General features: G+C 43.6%; 2 protein-coding genes across 4 annotated transcripts in view; one reads left to right on the top strand and one right to left on the bottom strand.

Annotated features, from left to right (window-relative positions):
• ZBTB49 (zinc finger and BTB domain containing 49) overlaps positions 1-6,105 on the bottom strand; it is an 18,753-nt gene extending 12,648 nt beyond the window's left edge. Inside the window, exons 1-3 of one of the 2 annotated variants that reach the window (XM_083156889.1) lie at positions 5,973-6,105; positions 4,503-4,678; positions 1,253-1,426 (exon numbers count right to left, since the gene is read on the bottom strand). In XM_083156889.1, coding sequence (XP_083013015.1) covers positions 1,253-1,404 — 152 coding nt within the window. In that variant the 5' untranslated portion in view covers positions 1,405-1,426; positions 4,503-4,678; positions 5,973-6,105. Of the gene's footprint in view, positions 1-1,252; positions 1,427-4,494; positions 4,679-5,972 lie in introns of both variants that reach the window. The other variant, XM_083156810.1, reaches the window with a different exon arrangement.
• Positions 6,022-24,975, top strand: part of LYAR (Ly1 antibody reactive) — a 22,203-nt gene continuing 3,249 nt past the window's right edge. Inside the window, exons 1-8 of one of the 2 annotated variants that reach the window (XM_083157016.1) lie at positions 6,022-6,181; positions 13,593-13,753; positions 14,578-14,692; positions 16,646-16,753; positions 17,578-17,661; positions 17,748-18,105; positions 18,320-18,376; positions 24,164-24,249. In XM_083157016.1, coding sequence (XP_083013142.1) covers positions 13,632-13,753; positions 14,578-14,692; positions 16,646-16,753; positions 17,578-17,661; positions 17,748-18,105; positions 18,320-18,376; positions 24,164-24,249 — 930 coding nt within the window. In that variant the 5' untranslated portion in view covers positions 6,022-6,181; positions 13,593-13,631. The remainder of the gene's footprint in view (positions 6,182-13,592; positions 13,754-14,577; positions 14,693-16,645; positions 16,754-17,577; positions 17,662-17,747; positions 18,106-18,319; positions 18,377-24,163; positions 24,250-24,975) is intronic. The other variant, XM_083157095.1, reaches the window with a different exon arrangement.

Raw genomic sequence — 24,975 nt, forward strand, 5'->3', positions numbered from 1 at the left:
ATCTTGTGTTTGCACAGAAAGCCACCAGGGGCCCCAGAACGGTTCTAGAGCCTATCTGCTGGTGTGGTGGTATTTGTAACTTGCCTTTTCCTGTCTCACAGGAGAATATGGCAGGATATTTTAAAAAGATCATCACCCCTAGTCCTAGTTGTGCATGGTATTTAAAAGTAGTGATAATTCTAGCACCCTTCTAGCTCTCTGTTGTGGTGCTCCTAGCACAGTCAGTACTGAGTGTTCTAGAAGCACCAGAGCAGAGAGCGACACCCAAGGCAGGAAAGTCGAACTGCACTAGTTGTGACAGGTGAAGGGTGCTCGAATAATCACTATAAAGATACTTTTTACTGCTATTCTTCAGTATAAATTCTGACATTCAAGTCTGTTATGTGCTATGGATGATACTTTTGTGCGGAGAGGTATATAGAAATGCAATAATAATAACAATAATTAAAAAAAAAAAAAAAAAAAAAATGGTTCTATAAGCTGACATGGGCAGGCAAAATAAATGCTACCTCTGTACAGAGTGGTTCCGGATGATAGATATACAGTGTCTAAAACTCTATTACATGCCAACCTTTTGGAGTAGAGCTATTGACGGTCAATCTAGGAACTGTGGGGTAGATTTATTATAGCGGCGCCTATCGCGCCGCTATAACAGTTCCTGCTTCGCCTCATTAGCGAGGCGAAGCAGGAGGGGACACCGACAAGATCTATTAAGATCTTGCCGCCGGAGTGGGGGAGCGCTAACTCCCCCCTCCGGCGATGTCCCTCCTGGAGACAGCGCATCAGTTAATACTGATGCGCCGTCTCCTTCCCCCCCGGCCGGTTCACTGCGCATGCGCGGGATCTCGCTAGTCTTGCGAGATCCCAGCGCAGCTCAGCGCCAGCAGCAGGGACAGCGCTGTCCCTGCTGTTAGGTATAGGGCATCCCCGCCTGCAGCTGGCGAAGTCGACAGCTGCAGGCGGCGGAACGGTCAGCGATGCTGACCGTTCATAAATCTGGCAGGGGCGCAGTGCAAAATATCGCCCCTACGCTATGCCTCCTGCCCCAAACCGCCGGCGTTAGAGTAAACGCTCAGCTGGTGTGATAGATCAGGGGAAGCGCTATCCCCTGCTATAACGCACGGGGATAGCGCAGATTCCCCTGATCGCCTAGTAATAAATCTACCCCTGTCTATCTAATAACCCACTCCTGTATAGAGTACATGAGATTCTGCGTACATAGAAAATAATAAAAAATAAGACTCCGCCTTACCGAAAGTATTGGCTGAAAGCAGCCAGCACATTCTTGTGTGCTTTAAAGCAGACTCCTTTGACCACCAGCATGCAGTCGCAGAGAAGCCCTTGGATACGTTGCTCATGAAGCTGCTGAAGCAGGTGACAGCTGTGACTTGCAGAGCGGTCCATTCTGGATGATCATTTCAAAACTCTAGAAAAGGACAATAGATAAATCAGTAACAGCGCACTATAATGGTCTCCACAAATAAAAAGGACGATCAGTTGCATTGTACAGGATAAAACGTAAGGGTTCTGTTGGGAAAAGTTTTAGTTAAGGTGTAAAGACTTTTTAATTGCGGAGTTATTAGTTCTTAGGAATTATTACTCGTTTTTCTATTTTTAAACACATTAAAAATACAAAAATAATATCAAAAGGGGAACAGTATGATTAGTTGCAAGAAAATTCAGTCTAATGCAAGGCGCAAGTTTACCACTGGTTTATATTCTTCTGAGGAGGGCAGAGAAGACGTTACGGACAAACCATACTCTGGACGACCTTTAACGAGCAAAATGTGGACAAAGTGTGTAATGTTTTGAACATGAACCGTTGTTGAGTGTTATAATAGGAGCAGAAAGGTTGGGACTTCCAAAAACTACTGTGCAAGCGATGGTGTAAAAGCAATTAGCGATGTGAAAGGTGTGTGCCCGATTGGTGCCCAAGGCTTTGATCAAAAAGACAAGCTGTGGTGATTTTCCGCAAACTTTTGGTGCATGTGCAAAGTGAGCCACATTTTTTTGACAAAGTAATAACAGGGGACAAAACTTGGATCTATGAGTATGATCTAGAGACCAAAAGGCAAAGCACAGAGTGGAACACACCATCATCGCCTCGCCCAACAAAAGGTCTGAATGAGCAAATCAAAGACCAAATCCATGCTTATTGTCTTTTTCGACTTGAAGGGTGTGGTCTACAAGGATTTTGTACCTACCGGCCAAACTGTCAACAGTGCATATTACACGGGCATGCTTAATCGAGATTGCCACTACCGGGGTTCTCCATCACGACGATGTGACAAGTCAAGTTAGGAGACAATTAACCTACCAGTATATTTTTGGATTGTAGGAGGAAACCGGAGTGCCCGGAGGAAACCCACGCAAGCACAGGTTCGATTCGCACCATGGTGGGAATTGAACCCATGACCTCAGCGCTGTGAGGCAGTAATGTTAACCATTACACTGTCCATGCTGCCCAGAGTAGGACTTGCTGAGAATTGGGGTCTCATTGACAATGAGCTGTTTGTCCCTGAAGACAGCGATATACCCCGAAACGCCATCAGAATAAAGTTAGTTAACCAGTGTAAAAAAAACAACAACTCATCATTCTGATCTTTTAGTTGCGTATCTGGAATTAAGTTTGTCTAGTGTATTATCTGTACTTAGAACATTGGGTGAACATTTTGTGCAAACTTTCCAAGAAAGACTCAAATAAAAACATGAACCTTGCGACTGGCAGACAATATAGTGTTTAGATATACTAGCGGAACTAAACACAGCATAATGTAATGGGACTGCAGCTGTATAATAACCGGCAGATTTGCACATGTCTTAACACAACCATCTAATATGCAACAATATGTGATTGCAGAACAATTCAGATCAGTCTACAGGAGGAGGCGTAATAAAAGCATTAAAAGTGAATGACGAAAAGGAAAGTTCAGTGTAATTAAACGAACAGAGATCCCAGTCATCAAACAGACTGAACAGGCTCCCATGCCGGTCACTAGAGCAAGTCATTTCACCCTAGAAAATAACAGTTCTCGCTCATCTCTACCTTCCACAGTGATACGTTTGTGATCACATGTCGCAATCTCTTCGTACTCATTGCCCTCACGCACGGCTGTCAGTACCTAGTAACATGTGGTGTAGGAAGAGATTGCCTTGTTCTGCAATGAACCATTTAAAGGACAACTCTGGTCAGACTTACATTTATTATGGGGTGCATAATGAAAGCTTTTAAAAAATATATAAGTTCATATTTGCTTAGGGTGCAACAATCCTCAGATGGGTTCTCTTAAGGCTCCTCTGGTAAACTGAAATTCAATCTGTATTGGTAAACCATTTGTGATTCTTTATATTAGTGTTCATTCTAGCACCCGCCGTCTTTGAAAACCCATGCAGTTCCTCTTCCCTGCCTGGGGTGTCTCTGTCTGCTGTGGTGTTTCTAGCACAGGTCTGATTTGCATATCGATGCTGAAATACAGGCCACTGTGCTGGAAGCAATACAGCAGACAGCGACACCCCAGGCTAGGAAGAGGAACTGCATGGGTTTTCAAAGATGGCGGGTGCTAGAATGAACACTATAGATCATTTATCCCGTTCTTCAGATTGCTGAATCGCTTGGTAGTAGTACGTTTATTTATAAAGGTCAGATCTACCTAAAGAAAGTTTGGTCAGATCTACCTACAGAAAGTTCCATAGTATTTGCTGACCTCTCCAAGTTTCCTTTGTTGGATTAATGGTGTAAATTTATATTTTCAGTGTTGGTATGTCAGCTTCGATCAGTGTTTCAGCATCCGCATGTCACAATCTGTATGTCTGCATCTGTGTGTCCGTATGTCAGTGTCTAATAAAATTTAGCAGGGAAACAATATCTTGCATTTTAACATATTAGTTCTAGGTTTGATAGGCTGCATACCCAGGGGTAGATGTATGAAGCAGTGAGAAGGGAGCAGAAGCAAGCCAGGGGAGAAGTGGCCCATGACAACCAATCAGCAATGAAGTAACATCTATAATTTGCATAATATAAAATTATAGAACAGCTGATTGGTTGCCATGGGCCACTTCTCCTCCCTTATCACACATCTACCCCATAGTACCATGAAGGAGATGTAGCAAAGCTTGCAGGGTACTTATGTATTATCTGGGCTCTCATGTTAAATGCACCCCATTTTTTCATACCCCTACTATCCAACTACGCATGGAGTTGATTTTATATAGTGTGGCGAGCGCAGCGAGCCCCGCAAGGGGACGCAGTCTCATAAGAAAAACGGGAGCCCAGATATTACATAAGTACCGCTTGCAGATGTAAAGTGCTATCCAATGAGCTTCTAACTGCCATGTTAGTGCGTGTATGAAAAATCTCTGCCTGCGTTGATAAATCTCTCTCACAGTGACTGGACGCGGCTCTCTCTGGCTGTATGAGACAGGTGCCCATTAAAAGCATCCAACATTTGTATGAACTAATAAAACATAAAGGCTCTGGAACCCAAAGCACATTACCTGCGTACCAAGCTTACGCCATGTTAAACCATTAGACGCGGTTCTTCTCCAGCTGCCATGGAATGAGCAATCGCAGAGTGCCCTTCCCTTAAGTCAGACCATGCTTCCTTTGGTTCTGCTTAGCCAGGAATTGCCCCATTCATGCAAGTGCAACTGGCTCACTGCCAATATTATCTGCCATCACCTAGAAGATAGTAATGTCTGTCTGTTAAGTGTTGGAAAATGCGTGTAACAATCTAGTCAGCATTAAAATTAACAACTGTTTCACTGAAATTTAGTTCTATTGGAAAGGAAAAATGATGACACCTAGGCCCGAGAACACATGCAATACTGATGTTTACCTAGTTTAGCGATTATTAGCGACTGGGCATGTGTGGCGCTTTCTATACCCCTACGGTGTATGCGGCACGCAGAGCGCATGCACAAAGGCGCTGCTGTGATCAGGTCAGACATGGGGCAAAAAGGTGATGGGCGTTCCTGGGCAGTGGCTAGTAGTGTCATGATCCCTTAGGTGGGAGTGGTGTGCAAGCAGCTCTGTTCCCTGATGCACAGGGCCCTGGTCAGGCAGATGCCATAAATCTGATGCAAATAATGGTGGCACATAATGACGTGCCTAGAAGTGGGAGTCTCGGTTCTTGCGAATTCAGGCATAAATTAATGAGCTTGTAGTGGTAGTTGCAGATGGACGGCCAACAATAGATACTTCTGTCTGTGATTCAGACCCCTTATGCTACTATTTTGAGAGGATAACTGGAAATATAGGTTATATACAGATGTTATATGAACTTCAACGAACCAATCCTACAGCGAATATGTATCTTCTTGTTATAGTGACTCCTGTTTCCCCCACTACAATCTACATGTAAGATTCCTTCACATACCCCATGTAAACTATATAACGGAGAACCCCAGGTTTCTCAGGTCTACCAGGGAAAGGATCATATTATATCATCCTCTTCCTGTCACCACCCACAATGCAGTAGTCCAGGCATGTCCAACATTAGCCCTACAGCTGTTGTGAAACTACACATCCCAGCATGCCTTGCCATAGTTTTAGCATTCCCTAAGAGCAAGAGTGTGGCAAGGCATGATGGGACTTGTAGTTTCACAGCAGCTGGAGGGCCAAGGTTGGACATGCCTGCAGTAGTCTTATAAGGAGATTCCCATTACACATGGAATTGCAGTAGCTGAGGGGCCCCTAGAGAATAGGTCAAGAGGGATTTTCAGCTTCTGTGGAACTACAAGGCCCAGCACTTTCAGGCAGAGGTTGTGTAGTGCATGCTGGGTCTTGTAGTCCAGCACAGACGGCCTGCCTAGCTCCAGAATCCAGGTGATCCTAACAAACAAAAAGCTAATGCCCCAGAAAATACAAATACAGGCTTCAATACAGGGCAAAGCAGGCTTCTATGGAGATGGATGCACAAGACACATACTAGTCCGTTATGGGATACATAGGGCACCAGCCATTGTTCTCTTACCCCCTATTCTACGCATCCTTCCTGTGTCGCCGACAACCGGTGACAACCCCCAAAACTCAACGACGTGCTTTCTGCTAGACGGTGTCGTAATTTCCGCCCCCACAGTGAAGTCGCTAGTACTGGGGTAGAGGAAGTGACGTCACTCAGTACACAGAGAGTTGCCCACACTGCCCGGCCGGCACAGAAGGATAACACGTGGTGTGCAGGAGGTGAGTGTTGCGTGCACCAGCCTGTGTATTAGCCATATATGCGCACTTATTACACACAGGGGGGTGCTGGTGGGTACTGCCTGCTGGTCTTTTGCCACCCAGTTCCACAACCTATGCTCAGCATGGGTGTCCACATACTGAGATCATGTAGCCCACAGGCTGCTGGTTCTATACTGAAAGGAGATTGCAAACTTCAGTTAAGTGTCGGTTCTTGCTGCATTGCTTTCTGGTGGGGAATTAGCAATTGTTAGAAAGGTGCCCCTGTACATTGCCAGGATTGGGTGGTACGCAGCTGGTATGGCAACACATAAAAAACTGGGCAAGTCCTGCTGCCACCAGGAGGCTGCAACTTCATGAATGAAGATGGCTCATGCTCAGCTTGGTTAAAGTTTTTCATTTGTTGACCCATTTATAAAATATATATTTGCTCCAGTCCCAACCTATACAGTATTATTTTTGTGTACTGTTTTGTATGCACTGTTCGGTGTAACCCTCTGTCACTGTATTGCTGGTATAAGGTGCATGAGTAAGCAGCACCTACCTGCTGATGTATTTTTCTGCCTTGGTCAGCTTATAAGAATGTTACTGAGGAAGGAGTACCTGAGGTGTTGCCTTGTGTGGACGCAGGTGATGATACGTGGCGTGTCCATGTCAGACCATGTTTACTCTAGACCAGACATGGCCAAAATATGGCCCTCCAGCTGTTGTGAAACTACATTTCCCATCATGCCTTGCCACCATTTTGCTACTAGGGAATGCTAAAACTATGGCAAGGCATGCTGGGATGTGTAATTTCACAACAGCTGAAGGGCCACAGATTGGCCATACCTGCTCTAGACTATAGGCCCTATTTAACATTGAGATGCAACCATGTATATGCTCGCTAAAGTGGTTATATCCCCCTATTAGTGTAAACCTTGGCTTACCTTATTATGTATAGACAGTGATAGTTTGTGGGGAACTCTCTCATTAATTACTCTAAAGCCCCGTACACAGACGATATATCGTTAACAATATGAATGTTTGTGTTGTACATTGTGTGCACTAAATTTAACAATGTGCACCCCATGGGTTATTAACAACCCCCCTCCTGACGTTTGTACATTCAGCTCAGTTGTGACTATATCATGTGCAGAGGGTGCCGTGTGATGTCACTGAACGCTATTGATAATGGTTTTGTTCAGTGTGTATGTACTAGATTGTTTGTCACAGAGCTTCGACTATATCATTAACGATATTGCTCAGCGTATCGGCTTTATATACCATAAATGGACAAGTACATGGTAAATAAAAGACAGTTGCAGCAGCGGAAACAGAGGCAATTATAACAGTGGCAGAGAGATATTCTTAGAAAAGCACATGAGAGTGGGCCCTGCTCGATAAGCAGCCCATACACGTCCCGATGCGGGCGTGCGTTGTGGGCTGCAATAGCAGGAATCACATCACATTGCATTGCATGTGCATGCAATGCGATGCAATTTGATGAAACCTAAGTACAAAAAGTATGTGCAAGCACACATCGGCTCAGTACGCTTAGCAGCGTGTATGGGCAGCATAAGAGCTTACATTTTACCCGCTCAACATAATTGGCTCTAACTTACCCTCTCTATGGGCCAAGTATATCAAGCTTCAAAAATGATAAAATGGAGAGTGATAAAAAGCCAGCCAATCAGCTCCTACCTGTCATGTTACAGGCTGGGTTTGAAAAGTGCAGGAGCTGATTAGCTGCTCACTCTCCACTTTATCACTTTTTGAAGCTTGATACATCTGGCCCTTAAAAAAAAAATATTAAGGGAATCCTTCTACATTTCTCTGTCATCTATGGCAGAAATGTTTTTTTTTTTTTTTTTATCTTGCTTAAGGGAAACTGCACAGGGCCTCATCCCATTCTCTGATTGTTGCACTAGCGGCAAAGGTAGGCGCAGAGCGAAAGTCTACTGGGGCAGCGTCCTTTTAGGAGGCGGAAACCCAGCTTATGCACATGTGCTGGGCTCCTCTGATTGGCTGCTCTTACAGTAGTGGTAGAGTGAACAGAGAGTAGGCGGGGAGAAAGCAGTGCCCCACTTTTCTCCCCTAACAAGCCAGCTTACGTCACCCTGAGATGGCAAATTAATTTTGCAGAGTGAAACAAAAAGCAGAGCTGCTTATGAATTGCTCACCACATATTAATATATGTGGAATTGATGTCTGGGTTTAAGTTTAGAACATGGGACCCCCTGGGTTAACTGAACTGCTGTAGAACATAACTAAATGTGTTTAGAACAGGGCTTGACAAATTTCTTTAAAATCTAGGAGCCAGGATGAAAAAGTAGGAGCCAGACAAACTAAAAATAGGGACAGTGCGTGCCAAAGCCACGCACCAAAAATTTACACTGTAATGCCTATTACACATGTCACACACCCATTACATATTATACCACAATGCCTATTATACGTTATGCCACACACCGTAATACCTATGACCTATTACACCACACGCCATAATGCCTATTTCATATTACAGTATGCCACATACATTCTGCTTACTTACATGCTCGTTCCCATGAGTTACATGCTTGATACCAGGTGTTGCATGCTCTTTACCAGGAGTTACATGCTCTGCCAGGGGTTAACATGCTAGTTGCAATGGGGTTAACATTCTTGTTTCTATGGGGAATTATCCCTCCACCATCCATGGTAACGGTAACAGCCAGGCATAAAAGTCATAAATCCACCCGGCTGTATGTAAGCAGGTCGACTGTGCAGTGGCGTAACTATAAATTTTGCTCCCCCCACATGGCAACAGTGAAATGAATTATATATCCCTTACCCCTGACGCATCTCTCCCGCTGAGGCCATATCCCTGTCCCAGCTCTCCCACTGATGCCATACCCCTGATGCAGTTCTCTCCCTGACGCCATACCCAATGCAGCTCTGCCCCTGATGCAGCCTCCCCCCCTACTCCATACTGGATGCAGCTCTGACCCTGACACTACTCTCCCCCCCAGGCCCTCACAGCTCACACACTTCAAGTTCTTAACTCAACTAATGCAGCTCTCTCCTTCCAGTGGCAACTTCTGGGGGAGGGGGGGTCACTTCCCAGTCACACACATGCAGGGACCAGGGGCACACTGAGTCTGCTGTCCCTGACTCCCCTCTCTTCCACCTCTGATGAACAATACCTACACCTCTGTCTTGCGAGTGGCCTGGAGGATGAGCGGGTCCCCAGACTACCGGAAGCAGCATTTCCAAGTGTTATTTGGACCCTGCAGCACAGGATGTGGTTTGTCCAGTCTGGCTGAGGTATTTAGAATAATGGGTTATTTCTTAGTTTGGCGCTGTACGCGGATGCGTTCTTTAGGCAGCCCGGCAGCCTGTACAGTGAGAGAGGATAGGGGTTGAAATGGCACCCTGCAGAGCCTCTCTTCCCTAACACATATTAGGCTGCAGCCTGTAGAGCCTCCTCTCCCTGGCACATATCGTGCTGTAGCCTGCAGGGCTTCTCCTCCGGACCCTGACACACACTGTGCTTAGTACCTGGTCCCCTCAGCAGAAGCTCCTCTCAGGAGTCTCAGCCTCCGTGTGTTGGAGTGGAGGAATGTCTGAGATCTCCCAGCGCTCAGCACAGAGCGGAGGTGGACCCAGACCTGCAGTGCAGTCTGTGCCTCCGGGTGCTGTACACTCTCTCTAGCAGGCAGTGACAGAGAGAGCAGCACCGACAGGCAGGCTTTGGGTGTCTGTCAGTGCGTCCGGGTGAGAGTTTGCGCCGGAGGAAGGGAGCTTTGTTGGATGGCAGTGGGATCGGCTCTGGTACGCGGCAGTGGGGCGGCTCTGGTACGCGGCAGTGGGGCGGCTCTGAGCAGCTAAAGCGTTAGTTACCCCACCGCAAACTGATTGACCCGGTGGACCTGCTCCTTAGGGATGGACATCGGAACTAGCTGTCATACAGCCAGGTAGATTGAAAGCCTCTCTGCCCGACTGTTACCGCAAGTGCACCCGGCCATGACCAGATTCTGCTTCAGAAAATCTGGTCGCCGGGAAGCAGAATCTGGTCGCCGTGGCGACCTGGCCCCCGGGGTTTGTCGAGCCCTGGTTTAGAACATTACAATGAATATTCTCACAGGCATGCTTGGCTCACCACACATATGTCTCCACAGGTTACTATTCCCAATAGATGTTCTCCTGGACAGTGTTCAGATAGCTGTCTAGTTCTTACTGCTTCGCCTCTTATAGAATCTCCATGGGTGGATAGAAGCAGTAAGGAGTTGTGTTGAGGGAAATGCAGAGATGATATTGGGGAGTAACCCTTTCACACCAAGAAGCAAATTTCCAGGTTAAAGCTTTTAAGTAATTTGCTGAAGAACCCAGGTTTTTCAGTGGTATGAAAGGGTCAACACGGGTCTTAAATCCCGGCACTCCGACCCTGCTCTTGACCAGGGTCAGAGTGCCGGGATTTAAGACCCGTGTTGACCCTTTCGCACCACAGAAAAACCCAGGTTTTTCAGCAAATTACCGGGTTGAAAAGCGTGGCGTGCACGGGGTCCGGCTGCACCCGGCAAAATGACGCGGCACTCAAAAATGCCAAGTAATTGCCATGTGAAAAGGGTATAAGGCTGACCGAAGTTCACACTTTCCTACCAGGCCACCTTTATACTTCTGGCTACTGAGCTCTCTGCTAGGTAGCCAACACACGTTCATTAAGAGACTGGATACCAGGTTGATGTCAAAGGTGGTCTAGGGAGCAGAAGCTGTGTGCTGATAAACTGACATTTAGGGGAAATGTAGTACCCGGCCCTACTCCTGTGAATTTTTGTATTTTTGAAGAGGCAATAATTTAAAAGGCAAAAATCAGTCTGGGGTCCTAACAGCGGGGACACAAAGCAGACTAAGCTAGAGAACGCACCCCTCCGCCTTCCGCTGGTGCTCTGTGCGCTGAGGGGGCGGCGTACATAACCGCTCGGGGCGATTTGTCCTGTCAGAAAAAGAGATGGTGTGATAAAGGGGTTTATTTATGTAGCAGTGATATCACTGGTAACCGGGCTTTTCACGGCTTCCTCCGGTACACAAATGGGCTTAGCTTGGGCAAACCTCAGATTTCTCCACCAGTTCCCAATTGGTATAGACATTGCTGATCCGTTCAGAAATAGTAAAATTGCGTTCTTATGTGCGCTGAGTATGTGGTAGTGCTGTGGGGTGTAGTGGCCAAATCTGTATGTCCGGCTGAATTTTCAAAGAAATCTGTGGGCTGAGGCCAACGAATAGGATACTTGCAGTCAGGAGAACAACCGTGGCATGCTGATAATAAGAACAGGACACCCAGTCTTTATAACCAAGATCCTGCAGACAAATTACGGTAATTTTACACTATCCTGGAACGTACAGAATTGTGACGTCTACTGAAAAAAGTACTATGAACAAAGGTCTTCTTGCCTTTAATGCATGTGGTTTGTGTCACTGCAGTAAATCTGACCATTTATCACTAATCACAGAGTACTTTCATTCCTAACTAACAGTTATTCTCATCTGGAAAGTGCTACTTGGAACGTACTGTGCTGAAATCTAAATCATTAATGGTTGTTTTAAGATACAAATGGACACCACCTTTGGCGTATGTGTGGTGGTGTCTCCTTATGACAAATGAGGGTGATCACTGGGGTGTGGTCCTGCTGTTAAGGCCTTCATACACACATCCCAGCATGCCTTGCCAAATTTTTAGCATTACCTAATAGCAAAACTGTGGCAAGGCACGATGGGACTTGTAGTTTCACAACAGCTGGAGGGCCATAGTTTGGACATGCCTGCACTAGTACGATATGATATATTGATACAATATTTTTGAAACTATTTCAACCCATCGGGCAGATAAATCATGTGAAGAGTGCCGTGTCATATGTGACTTCCTTCCTATCCGACATTATGGCTGCCACAGGATTTGTCGTACCTTACAGCTATGACTGGCATCGCGTAGGATACATGTGAGGCAAACACCGGCAAAAGTGCCTTATAATAGGAGATGGTTTGGTGCAAGTGTTTTGGCAGGCAAGGTTATGGCATTTGAGTGGGCCACATAGACCCTGCTCTAGCCCCATGTGATGATATTTACCCTTGTGCAGGGCTGAGTGACGGCTGATGATACACTGTGGAGTAGGGTGAGGGCTGCACTGTATTACCTGGGACTAATGTGTAGTGTACAGGACCTGACAGATTCTAGCACAGAAGTGTATTTGCAGCTGTACAGGGATCGCACATTATTATGTTAGTTTTAGGGATGACTCCTTTAAAAAATGTGGGCTCCTAGCTCCCTGTTATTTGTTCCCATCATAATTTACCTCTTATACCCCCTGAGACTTCCCCAAGTCTCCTCCTATGAGGACAGACCTATCTGGCCCTGTGAGTCCTGACTTTTTATTAGCTAGTTTTCTTCCATTTTGTGATAGGGCCAGATGTATCAAGCTTCAAAATGTGATAAACAGCCAGCCAATCAGCTCCTACCTGTTGTGTTAAAGGCTGGGTTTGAAAAATGACAGGTAGGAGCTGATTGGCTGGGTTGTTTATCACTCTCCATTTTATCACTTTTCTGAGCTTGATACATCTGGCCCTAGGTAGATGTATGAAGCAGTGATAGGGGATTAAAAGTGAACCAGTCGAGAAGTTGCCCATGGCAACCAATCAGCTGCTCTGTATAATTTTATATGATGCAAATTATAGATGTTACTTCAGCGGCGATTAGTTACCAAGGGCCACTGCTCTAGCTCACTTCTCTTTCCTTATCGCTGCTTCATACATCTGCCCCTTATTCTGCCATTTTGCATCATATTACACCTGTACCAACACCTGTGTATTCATGTAATGCATTAGTGTAAAACCTCAAGAGTGGGGACCCCTATTATATTTAATGTTTTCAGCTAGCTCGTCCATGCAAGTAAGTGCGACTGTACTGTGTTCTGCACTTACAGCAACTCCATGGGGCTGTAGATATTACTCAAGTAGTCAGGGGAGAATACCTACCTGCCATGTCACAGACTGTGGAAAAAAATGTCATGCAGGAGCTGATTGGTTGGTTGTTTTATTCGCTCTCCATTTTATCACTTTTGAAGCTTCGTGCCTCTGGCCCATAGACACCTCACAACATGTCCTCACAGTGATAGAGGATCACACTCAGATGTAGTGTTCATTCTAGCACCCGCTATCTTTGAAAACCCATGTAGTTCATCTTCCCTGCCTGGGGTGTCGCTGTCTGCTGTAGTGCTTCCAGCACAGTGTGGTCTGTTTATCAGCACTGATATGCAAACCATACATGTTCTAGAAACACCACAGCAGACAGCGACACCCCAGGCAAGGAAGAGGAACTGCATGGGTTTTCAAAGATAGTGGGTGCTAGAATAAACAATAGTGAGTAACGAGATGTTTAATCCTGAAATCATTTCTTTAGGACAGAAGACTACCCTGATCCGCACCTGTTCGTGTCACCATGGTGTTCTTCACCTGCAATGCCTGTGGGGAATCCCTGAAGAAAGGACAAGTGGAAAAGCACACAGCAATGTGCAGGGGCTGTCAGTGCCTCTCCTGTATAGACTGTGGCAAAGATTTCTGGTAAGTCCAGCTGCATTCATAGTATTACCTTTTCTGTGCAATTCCCAAATACTTACAGGTTGAAATATATACATTTATATAGTCACACTAACTGCCATTTTACTTCTGCTCCCGAGCATTTTGGGAATGGGAGACTCAACCTGTACTTAAAAATCCAGCACACCCTGCCATTCAGCTAGCCAGTTAGGTTGCTGTAGACTTGGGTGGTTACATAAAGCAGCATGCCTAGGCCTTTTGTTTTATTGTAATATTAACTAGGTTAAAAGGAGAAAAAAAATCTACAAAGTCCTTCTGCAGAATAGTCCCATGGGTGACTTGCTTTGCTGTGGGTCTTAAAGCAAATATGGCAGCTTCTAGTTGGAAACTATTCATTTAGGGAGCTGAAAGTTCCTAACTGCAGTTTTCAAGAAATCCCAGCAGGTCATGTTTTGTGGATTTCCCTAATCGTGCAGAGGTGGGTTATTCTCTTCTGTTGTTGTCAGTAATTGTCCCAGCTGATCACAAAGAAAGCTTTAAAACAGGACATGTTTACACCCCTTTCACATCACAGAGCTGGGTCAGACTCGGGATCGCAATCCCAGGTCCGGCATTTCCACATTAAGCCTGAGTCACCCATTATACAGAGAGTAACCCTTCTTATAACCCGGTCGAATTGCTGGGTTGGTAGACCCGGGTTCTAAGCTTTGATGCTTTCACACCTCACCTTGACCAGACTTGACACGGCAATAACTTAGATCCAAGGTGCTATGTGATAGGGGTATAAGGAATACTGGAGGGTTGAGAATCACTGCTCTAAATCATTGCTCCTCTTTATGTTTCTTCAGGGGAGAAGAATACAAAACGCACTTGAAATGCATAAGTGAAGACCAGAAGTACGGTGGTAAAGGCTTCGAAGGGAAAGCCAAAAAGGGAGATCTTAAACAGCAGCAGTGGATACAGGTAATTGCCCTGGTTCTATCTTATTAGCAAACTTCAGCCATGTAAGATTTGACAATATTTAGAGAGCTTTACCAATGTAGTAATCGTACTTGTAAACAAAATTGTATCGCCATGACGCAGACCCACGGCTAGGCTGCATGTGCAGTTGCTTTGGAACTATGTACAGATACCAGAAGGCCTATGCATGCTGGGATTTGTAGTTCCACAGCAGCTGTCTTTGATATACCCTTGGAAATGGAGATGAGCCTTTTTTTTTATTTCTTTGTATTTACAACAGTAGAGGTGGTCAGCAAGGGTTTGATGGCAAACGTTTGACAAAGAAAATCGCTAAAAACCAAAGGATAAGAACGTGTGTACCAACTGTTAGAGATTATTAGAATCTGTCACTATGTTCAAAAATATGTATTGAAAGAGAAAACCGTTTGACCTTAGTAAATAGTCATTTGCGGACCATTTGTTCATTACATGATGCACACAAATCCCGGGATACTACTGTAGCCTTGGAAAAAGTGTCCCGGAAGATGCAGGCTGCGGGGAGGTTGTGCCGGGCCTGTGCAGCTTTCTCACCACTGAGTGTCTGAGGCAGGAAAGCTGTGACATAAAGGGGACCTACATGGGAACTGGCCTGGCTCCACCTTCACCATTAGCATTAGGCATTTGCATGTAATTCTCTTTCCCGGTAGGATGGAGCAGTAGAGTGTTTAGTTCTGTTTGGGGCACATGACAGATTCTCTATAAAATAAGACCAGACAAAAAACAATGCAATGCTCCAATATAGAGGTTCTGAGATAAAGCCAAATTATCAATTTCCCGATGGTAAGAAGTTAATCTGGAATCAGTGATGCAGTTATAAAAAAAAAAAACAGACTGAGAAATTCCTGAGACCACTGGGCCATTGCAGCTCACTACAATACATTTGTTATGCACGTGATATTGTTATATGCTGTCTTTCTGGCATCCTGGGGCAGATGTATTAAGCCTGATCAAGTGGAAGGTGATAATGCACCTGGCAATTAGCTCCCAACTGTCATTTTTCGAACACAGCTGATTGGCTGGTGCGTTATCACCTTCCACTTTGCCAGGCTTAATACATCTGCCCCTCAGCATTTGAGTCCAGCTGCCAATGCCCATCTACCATATACATGTATCAAAAAGTTTTTTAAATTTTTTTTTTTAATGATTAATATTTGCACAAAGTGTTTTTCTTATACGGATGCGTCCTCCTACATCTAGCCACAATATACCGCACAGCGGGAGATGCCTGGCTGGAGAGCGCTGACCAGTCTCTAGCGCCATGTGTATTTTTCTGCTGGAAATAAATTTCTTTGATATGTAAAGCGACTAAGTCGCACAAGGAGACTGTGCTGATTAATTTGATTTGACATATGTATACTGTGTGCATCTGAGTCTGTATACAGAGCGTGTATGAGGAAAACATGCAACGCTGTAACACTCGTGTACAGATTCAAAGAGACTCAGTAGCACACAGGTATAAGGGTCACATATCCTATTAATAAGCACAGTCCCTGGTGCATCCCAGTCACATTGTGTTTCGACTAAGACACATTATGAGCAAAAAAAAAAAGACGCCCGCGGCTAGAAGAGTCTCACGTGACCTGGCGGGCCAAGAGGGGCTGTTAGGCGTAATTGCCGCAAAGATGTATGATGACACGTCTGTAGGCTTTAATGTTAGAATCTGTTTGATATACTGTGTAAGTAACCGTGGCATTCCTTACCATTCACTCTGCTGCATGGTTAATGAGCAGAACACTTAACCGTTCGGGTTTTCAGTACTCGGATTTACATAGCTGGCAGGTGCGGGTCTTATTTTGACATTTAAAGAGGATTCCTGTATCTGTGCCTAGTAATAAAGATCTGGGGTAATGCTGTAAGTATGAATTGAGTGGATGTGTTCTGTCTTTTCAAATGTGTATTGTAATTTCCCTTTAACAGAGGATTTATGAAGCCATGAACAAACCCAACATTAGTTCAAATCTGAAGAACATTTTAAACCAACTAAGCACGTTTGATAACATTCCAAGAAAAAAGACAAAATTCCAGGTATGTGTTTGTTTAATCTCTTAGTTTCCATTTAATATAAACGCAGACGGGAAAACAAGAGCAGTAGTGTTTTCTGGTGTCACATAATACAGCCACCAAATCGCCTTCTGCCCTCCAGCCCCTCCCGTCCATCAGTCTGAGTATTAATGTAGCAGATTGTACTGGACTTCATGTCACCTCTCCCTAAATGACATTCACAAATGGAAAGGTACATGGATCCGCTTAGGGATGCGGTGGTGTGGGGGTTTTGCCGTGAGCGAGGGTGCGGCCAACGGGCTGCTGCCTGTAATTAGCAAAAATATGGGGCACCAGCCACCACCATGTGACCTCTTTAACTATTCTGGTTCACTGTGTTTAGTATCAAATGGACAAAACTATGTGCACCGCAGATGGGGCAGATGTAACTTGTGCAGAGAGAGTTAGATTTGGGTGGGGATTTACTTCAAAGTGAGATCTATATTGCAGTGTAAAACTAAAGCAGTCCGTATTTTCCCTGCACAGAAACAAAATAACTCGCCCAAATCTAAATCTCTCTGCACAAGTTACATCTGCCCCACCTGCAGTGCACATGGTTCTGTCCATCTGAGAAGGAATTTTCCTTTGCGAGTGAACCAGAAAAAGGGCCGATGTGTATAATTAAAGGGCGTGTCCCCTAAACTTTTATTCATCTCAGACTAGACCCGAGGTTATTCGTCATTGGCACTGGTTATGGCATGGAAAAATAGAGGTGTTCTAAAACTTTTGACCAGTGGTGTATAGGATAGCAGGTAAAGCACTGTTGACTCATCACCAAATATCTGAAGTATCTTTGCACTCCATTACAGAACTGGATGCAGAACAGCCTGAAAATTCATAATCAGTTGATACAGGACCAAGTGTGGGAGATCTTCTCTGAGGCCACAAGCACTGTAAGTAATAATTGGTGATACTCTCTATAATAGAATGTGCTTATTCTTTACGATATACTGACTTATTTCCTTCCATGATTCTATAGCAAAACAAAGCTGCCAGCGGTGATGCACCAAAACCGTCGGATGCTGGCTCTACCGAAGTCGCATCCGAAGCTTCGGGAACGGCAGAAGCGACCCAGAAAAAGAAAAGTAAAAGGGAGCGGAAGGAGGAAAGACAGACCAAGAATAAGAAAGAGAAAAAAGAGCTGAACTCAGGCGGCCAAGCGGAGAACGGGGTGGGGAAAAAGCGCAAGAAGCAGGCAGGAGAGGAGGATGCGGGCGCCGGTGGTGACTGTGAAGGCAGGGAAGAGGAATTAGCAGGAAAGAAAAAGAAAAAACGTGGGTATGAGAATGACGAGGAGCAAAGTCCACAGAAGAAGAGAAAACAGGAGGATTCTGAAGGTACATGCAGTACGAACTCCGGGTGCGAATCTGCCCTGCAGCCATAGCAATCCCACATGTCACGGTCTGTCCGCCCCGGACTGATAACGGATTGCTTGCTGTGACTGTGTTGCAGAGCTGCTCCTTTGTTAGCAAACCCGTCCTCATATGTATCCTGCCAGTTAAGCATGTTGACAATGCAAAACGCTTTTTTTCTTTGTTCACAAAATCTCAGGAGAGCAACAGGAAGATGAAGCCGAAGAAGATGCTGAAGAGGACAGTGTTCGCGGAGGTAGGAGGCACACTTGTTCTGGCCCATGATCCTCTAGCTCAGGGGTGGCCAAACCGGTCTTCATGATCTACCAACAGTTCATGTTCTCCAGAACACCTGTGGGTCTGTGTCGGTTAGGAATGAATGCAGCAAAAATGTGACAATAATGACTACACCTGTGCAGCAGCTAGGTGGTCTGGAAAGTGTGATCTGGTAGTAGATCTGGTAGTAGATCTCGAGGACCAGTTTGACCATCCCTACTCTAGATTGAAAAATATAGATTGAATTATATACATATACATTTTTTTTATATAGTCTTGAAGGTGATATGTTTATAAGCAACAAAAATGGGCAAACAAAAGAATCTGAGCAACTTTGAAATGGGCCAAGTGATGCTGGCTAAACCAGTGTGGTCAGCGCATCTCCAAAATGTCAGTGTTGTTGGGGAGGTACTGGTATACAGTGGCTAGTAAATAAGAGGAGCTACTGCTCGCTATGTCAGGTATCAGAATGCACCGCGCATCACACCTCGCTGCATGCCAGTCTGAGTGTCCTTGCTGACCCTGTCCACCCCAGACGCTCCTACAGTGGCCACCGGAGTGTCAGAACTGGACCATAGAGCAATGGAAGGTGGTGGCCTGGCATAATGAATCACATTGTCTTTTACATAATGTGGACAACCAGGTGCATGTCCTTTTTCTGCCTGGAAAAGAGATATCACCAGGATGCGCCATGGGAAGAAAGCAAGTGGTCAGAGGGCCTTGTGATGCTCTGGGCAAAGTTCTGCTGGGATTCCTTGTCCTGGCATTCCTGCGGTGGTTACTTGGACACATACCACATAGATTTATGAGGGAGAGGGAAGGTGGAATGCATCCGCACAGGCAGGTGCTATAGCACTAGTGGACCCCAAATGAGACAATTTTGTGTATAAAGCTCGGAGGGGGTGCAGCCAAAGACAATAAAATTTACAATAGAAAGAGGGACAGAAAAGAATGTCTTTTTTGTTGGCGCACAAAGATGAATTGAAAAGATTGTATATATTTTAAAATTTCAATGTTTTAATTCAATAGTATTTAAAATAGATACTGTCCTATGAGTGAAATGTTCCCGGATATATAAGAAAAGTTTTTTATCTTTAATTCAGTTTTTAAATATTTTTAAAATATTTATATGGTTGTCAGTGTCCTTTATGTATTCTTTATTTGTTTCCTGTTTACAGGGGAGATTAGTTTTATTTGTCTTACTAGAGGAGAATTATTTCATTTCATCATTTAAATACTTGTTTTCATACTGATTTTTGTATGTCTCACTCTTTTTATATACTCCCACTGTAATAAAATCGTGCGTGTTATAACTGTGGTTCTACTTCCTTAGTGAGCAAAATGAGTGCTTATATGCTTCTTAGATTCTGTGTCGCTTTCAATTTATCAAGAGTCCCTGCGTATTGTCGCTTATCAAGCATCCACAGGGGTATTTGGTTGGTGTGACGCAATCAGTCCCGTGGATTTGAGGGATACGTAGCGATTTAGCATACACACCTGTCAATTTAAAGTAACTTGTATTCAACAAGTATATAGTAATTGATTGGTTTTGCGGCTCGTCAGCCAATTCTCCACAGGTTGGGGAGTGCACAGAGATTTATTGCTGAGAATACAGAATGTACATTGTCTACTGTATATTTACAATTTCAACAGCCCGTTTATCAAAAAATCCCTGCGTATCCTTGCTTATCAAGCGTCTGCAAGACACGCCGGGGTATTGGGTTGGTGCGAGGCAATCAATCTTGCAGATTTAGAGAGTACACAGCAATTTGGCATGCACACCTATCAATTTAGAGTAATTTGTCTTCTGCAAGTATGTGACAATTGGTTTTGCTTGATTTGCGGTGTGTCACAATTATTGCAGTTTAGTGTACACACCTATCAATTTATTGCAAGTGTGTAGCAGTTGTATGTCTGTCAATTTACTGTAGCTTGTCTTCCGCAAGTATGTGGCAATTGATTTTACTGGTTTTGCGGTTCATCAGCCAATTCTCCGCAGTTTGAGGGAGTGCACAGGAATTTATTGCTGAGAATAGGGGATATGCATTATCCGCTGTATGTTCTCAGTTTCAACAGCTAGTTTACCTACAGTCTCTGCGTATCATCGCTTATCAAACGTCTATAAGATACGCTGGGGTGTTGGATTCGTGCAGGGTAATCCCTATCAATCCCGCAGATTTAAGGAATATACACTGATTTGGCATACACGCCTATCAATTTAATATAACTTGTCTTCTGCAAATATGTAGCAATTAATTTTGCTAGTTTTGCGGTGTGCCACTATTTATTTGTAGCTATAATTGTGGTTTGGTATACACACCTATCGATTTATTGTGGCTTCTACGGGGTAGGTGGCTGTACTTTGGCCAATAGGGTTGTCAGTCTAGTGTGACTGTTCAAATTGTTCCTACTGCAATTGTACCGCAAGTTTATCTTAATAGTGCGTTTTATTATGTATTCACAATCGCATCAATTAATTGCGTGGGTACTGTACATGTTATCGCTTTATCAGCGTTTTTAAAGAGCATGTACAGTTATAGAGCCGTAATTGTCAGTTTATTTTACTGAGTTTTGCATCTGTTGGTTCATAAAGCATATTATGCTTGCAGGCTATTTGAATAAGTCCGCTAAGCATTTCACCAGTTTGTGTTTATTTTGCATATTCCACAGTTATTTTGGCTGAAGTTGCCATTTATTAAACCTGCTTAGCTGGGTATCACGAACTCAGTTTGTTTAAGTGATATCTACTGAGTATTTGCAAGTGTAAATTTTCGCAGTTTATTTCGTATCTGGCTAGAATTGCCGTTAATTATAACTGCTAAGTGGATATTGCAAAGATAAGGAGAAAAACAGATGTGACTTCACAGCTTAATTATCTCACGATTTAGGTGACATATATTTATGATTTATTCCGCTATGTGTGCCCACGGTACTTAGATTAGGAGGCTTAATTTGCAGTACTATTGTGTGCGAGTGTATATCACCACACTATTTGCGGGTATGGGATATGTAATTACAGCTGCTTTTTCAATGGTATTTTTACGATCAGCAGGGCGGGTGTGGTTAAATTCACAAGCCGCAGGGTATATCATCACACTATTTGCGGGTATGGGATATGCAGTTACAGCCGCTTTTTCAATGGTATTTTTACGATCAGCAAAGCGGGTGTGGTTAAATTCACAAGCCGCTGGGTAAGTATGTTTCTATTCTATCACACTGTTATGTGGATTAGTTTCTGCTACCGCTTCTCCGGCTATCTTTCTACAGCCGGCAGAGCGGGTGCAGTCCGTCCTCCGCACTCTGCTATGGAAGTATAGTATCAATCGGACATGTTAAATCACATTAAATAGATACAGTTTTTAAACAAATTGAGAGGACACTGACACACCAAACACCGACGCGCGTTTCACTTGTGACAGTTTTTTTAAGGCAGAAGTCGTGAGATAATTAAGCTGTGAAATCACATCTGTTTTTCTCCTTATCTTTGCAATATCCACTTAGCAGTTATAATTAACGGCAATTCTAGCCAGATACGAAATAAACTGCAAAAATTTACACTTGCAAATACTCAGTAGATATCACTTAAACAAACTGAGTTCGTGATACCCAGCTAAGCAGGTTTAATAAATGGCAACTTCAGCCAAAATAACTGTGGAATATGCAAAATAAACACAAACTGGTGAAATGCTTAGCGGACTTATTCAAATAGCCTGCAAGCATAATATGCTTTATGAACCAACAGATGCAAAACTCAGTAAAATAAACTGACAATTACGGCTCTATAACTGTACATGCTCTTTAAAAACGCTGATAAAGCGATAACGTGTACAGTACCCACGCAATTAATTGATGCGATTGTGAATACATAATAAAACGCACTATTAAGATAAACTTGCGGTACAATTGCAGTAGGAACGATTTGAACAGTCATACTAGACTGACAACCCTATTGGCCAAAGTACAGCCACCTACCCCGTAGAAGCCACAATAAATCGATAGGTGGGTATACCAAACCACAATTATAGCTACAAATAAATAGTGGCACACCGCAAAACTAGCAAAATTAATTGCTACATACTTGCAGAAGACAAGTTATATTAAATTGATAGGTGTGTATGCCAAATCAGTGTATATTCCTTAAATCTGCGGGATTGATAGGGATTACCCTGCACGAATCCAACACCCCAGCGTATGTTATAGACGCTTGATAAGCGATGATACGCAGAGACTGTTGGTAAACTAGCTGTTGAAACTGAGAACATACAGCGGATAATGCATATCCCCTATTCTCAGCAATAAATTCCTGTGCACTCCCTCAAACTGCGGAGAATTGGCTGATGAACCGCAAAACCAGTACTATCAATTGCCACATACTTGCAGAAGACAAACTACAGTAAATTGACAGACATACAACTGCTACACACTTGCAGATGACAAGCTACAATAAATTGATAGGTGTGTACACTAAACTGCAATAATTGTGACACACCGCAAATCAAGCAAAACCAATTGTCACATACTTGCAGAAGACAAATTACTCTAAATTGATAGGTGTGCATGCCAAATTGCTGTGTACTCTCTAAATCTGCAAGATTGATTGCCTCGCACCAACCCAATACCCCGGCTTGTCTTGCAGACGCTTGATAAGCAAGGATACGCGGGGATTTTTGATAAACGGGCTGTTGAAATTGTGAATATACAGTAGACAATGTACATTCTGTATTCTCAGCAATAAATCTCTGTGCACTCCCCAACCTGTGGAGAATTGGCTGACGAGCCGCAAAACTAATCAATTACTATATACTTGTTGAATACAAGTTACTTTAAATTGACAGGTGTGTATGCTAAATCGCTACGTATCCCTCAAATCCACGGGACTGATTGCGTCACACCAACCAAATACCCCAACGTATCCTGTGGATGCTTGATAAGCGACAATACGCAGGGACTCTTGATAAATTGAAAGCGACACAGAATCTAAGAAGCATATAAGCACTCATTTTGCTCACTAAGGAAGTAGAACCACAGTTATAACACGCACGATTTTATTACAGTGGGAGTATATAAAAAGAGTGAGACATACAAAAATCAGTATGAAAACAAATATTTAAATGATGAAATGAAATAATTCTCCTCTAGTAAGACAAATAAAACTAATCTCCCCTGTAAACAGGAAACAAATAAAGAATACATAAAGGACACTGACAACCATATAAATATTTAAAAACTGAATTAAAGATAAAAAACTTTTCTTATATATCCGGGAACATTTCACTCATAGGACAGTATCTATTTTAAATACTATTGAATTAAAACATTGAAATTTTAAAATATATACAATCTTTTCAATTCATCTTTGTGCGCCAACAAAAAAGACATTCTTTTCTGTCCCTCTTTCTATCACACGTACCACATAGAATTACACTATTTTTGTTTTTGTACACTGTGAAAGTAAGAAGTAAAATGTTTAGTAGATTGACCATACAATAGCATTAAGGCAGTGGGTTCATGGTCAGCAATAGGGATGGAACAACTGGGAACTGTAGAGCAGGCGATATGGAGGAAGACTCAATACCCTACATCTGCTTATAGCCTGCATTTAGGTACAGTGTGGAACTTTTTGGGGCGCTACCTTTTGGTACCATAGGGGGATACTCTTCCTTTGATATATCTATAGGTTGTTTGTATTACACTTATCTATTTTGTAATATAGCTTATGTCTTGGCAGAACCCATTTGTATAATATATTCTTGTTCACGTTTTACAGGTAAATTTAACTGGAAAGGAACAATCAAGGCACTTCTGCGCAAGGCTCCTGAACACGAGCTTCCCATCAAGAGGCTGAGGAAGAAGGTAAGTCGTACTGTTTAGAACAATTGTATAATATATTCATAGTCACAGGTGAAGTGTCTATTCTCATAGCTCAAAGATAGAATTTCCCCCTAGTGGCAACAAACACCTACTACACTCTAGGTATGACAAGATGCATTTAGAAACGTCCTATAGCACTCGAACCTGAATCTAATACAGTAGAGGAAATGCAACCAGGGATTTTCCCCAAGCTAATTACCTCAGAGGTTGTCAAGTGAAATTAGCGGTAAACCCATGGAGAATTAACATCCGAAACTTATTGCATACAATGGAAAAGCAGTTTTTCAAAAGCGGGGTTTTTTTTTTTTTTTACCACAAAATCGGGTTATCGTGGCTAATTGAATTCCCCTCCATAGTGTGAGAACAAGAATCCGTCCCAGAGTGCCTTCTATGAATGCATATATAAAAATGTGCTAGTGTGCCCCGTTTATCTCTGCTGGTAAAAGTGCCCTCACTCAGGGGTCTATTTGCTAATTCTTATGGTACCCACACATTATAGCATGCGGACAAATCGCACCATGTTTATTTTCCATTGCACTGCGATGGATCGCAGGCTCAAATCGCATCTATCACACATCTAGCCTTGTGTGCACACCATTAGGGAGAGAGACATGCCAGCCAACCAGCTCCTAACTGCTATTTTTCAAATACAGACAAACAAGTTAGGATCTGATTGGCTGGTAATTTATCTCTGTCCGCTTTATCTCT

This window comes from Crinia signifera, chromosome 1 (assembly GCF_055691185.1).
Source record: "Crinia signifera chromosome 1, ASM5569118v1, whole genome shotgun sequence".
NCBI classification, from domain to species: domain Eukaryota; kingdom Metazoa; phylum Chordata; class Amphibia; order Anura; family Myobatrachidae; genus Crinia; species Crinia signifera.